This window comes from Lipotes vexillifer, unplaced genomic scaffold, assembly GCF_000442215.2.
Source record: "Lipotes vexillifer unplaced genomic scaffold, Lipotes_vexillifer_v1.1 scaffold1263, whole genome shotgun sequence".
NCBI classification, from domain to species: Eukaryota; Metazoa; Chordata; class Mammalia; order Artiodactyla; family Lipotidae; genus Lipotes; species Lipotes vexillifer.
The window spans coordinates 48,555-54,554 of record NW_006785259.1 but is presented as its reverse complement, the minus strand read 5'-3'; the positions used below and the strand labels follow the sequence as shown (position 1 = coordinate 54,554).

Below are 6,000 nucleotides of genomic sequence, written 5' to 3'. Positions count from 1 at the left end.
GGAAAGAGAGAGAAGGCAAGTTTATTTTGGTGCCAACCAGGCATGCAGCCAGCTTAGGGGTCACCCACTTCCTGGGGCTGGGCCAGGCTGGGGCAGGGGAACACTAACAGGAAGGGGAAGGAGGACCCCCTTACCCCTTCTTGCCCCTCATGAGCTTCCTGGAAAAAGGTACCTCCTTTGGGAAAACTACCCATCTCCCTCCCCACCCCACCCCACCTCCTTCCTCCTCCATCCCACAGTCAGATTCAAGTTCTACCCGTCCAGCCTCTTGTCCTTACAACTGGCTTCTCCTCATCAACACACTCCCATTTGGGCTTGCCAGAGCTGGCTCATCTGTGTCTGTAGCCCGCTTCCATCTCCCCCATGGATCACCCAACACAGGCCTGGCACATAGGGAATGCTCTGTTCGTGCTTCTGGAATACAACTGGGTTAACCCCGGTATAGCATGGTGACCGCAACTCTGATGGTCTGGATTCCGATCTGAGTTCTATGGCGGGGAGGGGGTAAATTATTTTAACTCTGAAAGCCTCAGTTTCCTCACCTGTAAAGTGACTAGAATATATACTCTATAGGATTATTGTGAAGATGAAGTGAGAAAACACAGGTAAAGTGCCCAGCATGGTGGCCAGCATATATGGGCTTTAGCTATCACCCAGTAAGTGCTGCTGCCGCTGATAAATTATGCTCTGTCTCAGGCCTAGGGTAGCAGCAATTATACAGAGCTGAGTTCCAAGCCTGGCTCCACCACATAGGACCCCGGGGGAACTCAGACAAGCCACATAAGCTCTCAGAGCATTGGCTCATATGTAAAATGGGGATTCACAATATGACACCATAAATTTACTGTAATGATTTGAGCCTGTCAAGGGGAGCCCAGCTCTCAGAAGTGGCTCCATGCACTGCAGCAGCGATTACTAAGGATAGCAGGAGGAGCGCAGACCTGTGGGGCCAAAGAAGCCCAGGAGCGAGGAAGCAGTCAGGATGGACTCAGGCAGCCAGGGAAGGCACCCCAGAGTGTGCAGGGCTGGAGTTGGACCCACCAGAGCCAGAGAGCATTCAGCAGGCGGTAAGTGACAAGGTTCCAGGAAAAGGAAGTGGTGGGAACAGAGAGCTGGGCAGGGCAGGCAACCAGGCTGCGGTGAACAGGAGGCAGCACGGGGAAGATTTGGAAGCAGCTGGGGCAGCTCTGGGGACTGGCTGTGTCTTGGACATGTGGATGGGGGAGCCACGGAAGGTCTGTGAGGTCTCAGCTACCCCAGATTGCCAGGAGGTCAAAACAAGAGAGAATCTTAGAGATTACCTAATCCAAACTCCCGTTGGACAGATGGGGGCACTGAGGCCCAGAGTGGGAGGCCTCCTCTGGGAACAGAGCCAGCGTTGGTTCCTCCTCCCACTTCTCCTCCCAACAGCAGCGGCTCCTGTTGCCATGGGGACGTCCCTGGCTCTGCGGGTGTCAGCAGCTCCCCCACCTCCTCCCTCCTTCCCTAGCAACAGGCCACCTCCTCTGGCTCTCATCCTTGCGTGCCTGTCAACCCCGGCCTGGTCCCCAGGGCCCCCAAGTTCCAGTCAGACTCTCACTGCAGCGGCAGCACCTCTAGGCCTGGGCTCCCTCCTCTTCTGGTGGCGGAGGTATCAGCCCCTCCTGCCCCTCTGTTTTCAAGTTCTGCACCTCTCCACATATCTCAAGCTTGACTGCCCCATAAATGACAATGCAATGGGTTAGGGGATGGTGGAGGGCACTACAATATGTTGAGCCACCATTTCATGCTGAGCATTGCTTTAAGTTCTCTCATCAACCCAAAGAAGTCAGAATTATTGACCTCATTTTACAGATGAGGAAAGTAAGGATCAGAGAAGCCAAGTGACTTTGCTAACAACACACAGCTATGAAGCAGGCTCTGCTGAGAGCGAATTTGTGATCTTGAGCCATCGCCAGTCCCTTCCTGGACCTGGATTTAAGGCGCCTGTAGGTCTGACAACTTCTCATGGATCTACAGGAAGTCCAGGCACCTTCCTCTGCCCACAGCCCTTTAGCAACACCAGCTGTTCAGCTCTAATTAGACTCCACACTTCCTCTGGCACCCCATACCTGGAAGCCCTCATGCCTGGGCCCTGCTACGGGGGGGTTTCAATCCACCGACCCTGCTCATTCCTTCCCATTCCACTTCCACAACAGCCGAAGTCTAGCTCCTTTCCTTCGTGTTCCTTCTACCCTCCTAAACTTTCCCCTCCACACACACAATGTTTATTAGATGACAACCCTGGGGCTCCAGGGGGGAAAAAGATCTTTTCAAAGTCACATAACTAGAAAGCGACCTGGCCATAAATGGAACCCTTTGCCCAGATCCAGTTGCTGCCCTTTCTGTGCTGCAGAGCCCCACCTTCTCTCCTCCAGCCTCCCCCGGCTCCCACTGATGACAGAAGGTGTCTGTGACCCAGTCCTGACCAGACCAGTTCTGAACTTTAACACTTGCTCCTTTCCTGCCCAGAACTGTTTTAGCCCGACTAACTGCCCCCACCCAGCCCCCCTCACCTCCGATGCCTGCTGGCTTCATTTACAGGGATGCCCTCCTTACACAGTCTGTGTGTCATTCCTCCATGACCCAGCTCAGACACCACCTTCTCCAGGAAGCTCTCCCTGACCCCTAACTGAAGTGAGCTCAAGAATTCACATGCGGGTCCTGACAGCATCCTCAGATGACCCCACCCAGCTCTGGTTCCAAGTTAAAGGATCTTCCCACCATATTTGCAAGATTTTAGGCCCCTTCCACAGTCCAAGTTTGACCCTTGCTTCCACAGTTGCCGAGTCTGCAAGGTCCCTGTAGCCTCCTTGACTGTAGGTCCAGGGTGGATGTCGGGAAGTACATCTCAGTAAAACAAATACCAGCTTTGGTAGCAGACAGCCCAGGGTATGAGTCAGAGTGATGCCACCCTGCCCCATTGCTCTTATTTCCTTGGGCAAGGCACTGACCCTCTGTGGAACCTCATTTTCCTCATGTGTAAATCAGGGATCCCAATCCATGCCTAATAGGGCTGTTGTGAGCATTAAATAAGATCACATTCAGAGTTCTTAGTATGTGAGGAGCAAATGATAACTGCTATGATTACTAATATTAGCATGAGGATGAGGATGATTATTATTATCTGCAAGGCTGTCGAAAGTTCCTGCAGGGATGGCATGGGCAGGGCTCTGGGCTTGGTGCCAGGCAGACCTGGGTTTGAATCCTGGCTCAGCCATAAATAAGTTGCACGGCTGTGGGCAAAACCCATAACCAGCCTGAGCCTCAGTTTCCTCAACTGTAAAATAATGATAAGGGCAGCCCAGGTTCCACCTACAGTGTCACTGGGAGGATCAAACAAAAGAAAGTCCCTGACAACTTCTGTAAGTTGTAAAGGCCCAATGTACATCATCATATGATTTATGATTATAATAACTATTAAAACCCTGAGCTATAGGTCCTAGGAACTCCCCTGCCAGGAAGAGCTAGAGATGCCTTCAGTCGTGTTCCTTGACAAGTCGCAGGCATATCAACGGGGATGCCTGGGGGCCTGTGCTCGGAGTCAGCCCAAGCTGTCTTTCTCCAAACCCACAGTGGGGCACTGGGATCAGTGTCCTTTGCTAGACCAGTGCCTTCCTAAATGCTAGGACAGGCTGTGCCCAGGCCATACTCCTTGGCTGCATGCCAGGACTAACTGCATCTCGTCATATACCCCTTGCCTGGACACTAGGCCTGACTGTATCTATCACACTTCCCCTGTTTTCCTGCTGGCCGAAGTGTGCTCCCATCCCACAGCCCTACCGTGGCCCAGGGCACCAGTGTGCTCATCCCATCCCCCTGCCTGGGATGCAAGGACACAGCGTGTCTCATTACGCATCTCCGTCTGGCTGCTGGGATCCTCTGCCCCTCTCCCATATCCACTGCCTGGATGACAGGACCTGGGCTGCTGCATATGGTTGGACAAGCAGTGCCTTGCACAAGGGTTCACAGCCAAGAGGGCATGAGTCGCGGCTGAAGTTCAACCTGTGCTCTACTCACTGAGCCAGGAACCCTGGTGAGGGGCTGCAGGAGCCCTGTGGAAAGGGAACATTCCTCCAACTGATCCACGCAGTGGGTTCTACTCTTCACATAGGTGTTATATATGTTAGTTGCAAGCCCTGGCTGGAACCGAGTGAGCCCATTTCATGACTCTGCTGCCTGGACCCATCTCATTTCAGAGGCCCACTGCATCACCCCTGGCCTGGATGCTCTCTGACTGGACCCTACCCTGAGCCCCTCATCATTCCCACATAGTCCCTATCCTTGACACTTGTGTTTTCACGAAGCTTCTGTTGGGTTAAGGCCTGGGAAATGCACTAATAGTCCTTGTCCCTAACCCCAGTTTTACCCCCAAATGGCAGATTGATCACACCCTGAAAACTTACTGATTGATGCTTGTAAACCTTTTTCACCAAGCATGCAAAAAAAAAAAAAAAGGGCACTTGTTACACTTAAATATAAGGTATATTTCTAATGACTGGAATGTGTCACATCAAAAGTTCATCCAAACCACACTACTCAGGGCTAGTGCAGGTCAGGGTGGAGCACAAACGCCAGACCAGGGAAGCCCCATTTCTATTGTGTCCCCTTCTCCCGGGAGGGGAGGGGGAGAAGGTCCTGGGTCCAGAGCTGACCTTTCTGCAGGTCAGCTTTCCCATCTAGGTAGCTCCCATGAGCCCCTCCAGTGTTCAGCCGAGCCCCCAAATCAGCTAGGGTCAGAAAGACTAAGGAAGAGTTTTCAACCCCCTCCCTACGCTTGCCCCCTCCCCACCCCTAATACCAGTGGGACAAAACCCCTGGAGTTGGCCCCCGCCCCTCCCATGGATCCCGAAGTGACAAGCCCGAGGCCCCCACCCCAGTCCCTGCCCCAACTCCCAAGCACTACTAAAGAAAGAGGTACTGACCTGACTGTTCTGGAATTCTCACCATCAGATCTGAAAGAGAAACAGAGAAAAAAACCCAACAGTCAGCATAGGCCCTCTCCTCCTCTCCTCCCTCTGCCCTATGCAGCGGCCCTGAGACCTAGCACACGCATCATGAAAATGAAGGGTAGGGCATTTCGTGCAGAGAGAATGGCCAGTGCATAGGCCATGAGGTGGCGGAGGGCCTGGCCAGTTGTTGGGACACGGAGGAGGACAGTGTGGCAGGGGTGGGATGAGTGAGGGGAAGAATGGTTGGAGGTGAGGTCGAGGAGGTGCCAGGAACCAACCATGTTCTAGCCTAGTGGGTCACGGTGAAGAGCCTTCCTCCGAGTGGCTGAGAGGCAGCCTGCAGCTGTGGCCAGGGGCAGAGCCGGAGGTTTAAACACAGAGAGACCAAGCCTCAGATACTGGTTCCGCCACTTACCAGCTCTGTGACCTGGGCAAATCACCTCCCTGCTTGGAATCTGAGCCTCAGTCTCCTCACTTGTAACACGAGGCCAATCCTTGCAGGGCTGTTGGGATGATTAAGCCCTTTGCAGCCCAGCAGACAAATGCCAGGTATTATTAACAACATAGAAAAGGCTTTGCCAATTGCCTGGTCCAACCTGCTTATTTTCTGGATGACAAGAATGAGGCTGAGAGGGGTGAGTGAGTCAGCTGCTGGGCTCCTTTCTACTACATTGGTCTGCCTTCTTCATTGTGAGGCCCCCTCAGAGGCAAAGGAAGGGCAAGAGAAGAGAGTGGCACTGGGGACAGCTTTGAGGGGACTGAGAGAATGAGTGAAACCCGACCCACACCCCCTCCGGCTGTTCCTCCCTAAAAGAGTGTGTGTGTGTGTGTGTGTGTGTGTGTGTGTGTGTGTGTGTGTAGGGAGGAACAGTGTAACTGTCCTTGGGGGTGGGGAAAGGGAGGAAGAAGGACCAGGCCACTTGGAAGAAGCGGGGAGAGTGTGTGAAGTGGCTTCCCTGTCCCCTCTGTCCTCTTCTTCCTCCTTTGCTCCCCTCCCTCCCCCACCCCCACTCCCACTGCAGACTTCAGA

The 6,000-nt window shown here is 53.4% G+C and overlaps 1 protein-coding gene across 1 annotated transcript in view; it reads right to left on the bottom strand.

Moving 5' to 3' along the window:
- The window catches only part of IQSEC2 (IQ motif and Sec7 domain ArfGEF 2), a 78,348-nt gene that overhangs the window by 49,310 nt on the left and 23,038 nt on the right, over positions 1 to 6,000 (bottom strand). The window contains exon 2 of the mRNA XM_007457343.1: positions 4,944 to 4,973. Within this exon, the coding sequence (XP_007457405.1) occupies positions 4,944 to 4,973 (30 nt within the window). The remainder of the gene's footprint in view (positions 1 to 4,943; positions 4,974 to 6,000) is intronic.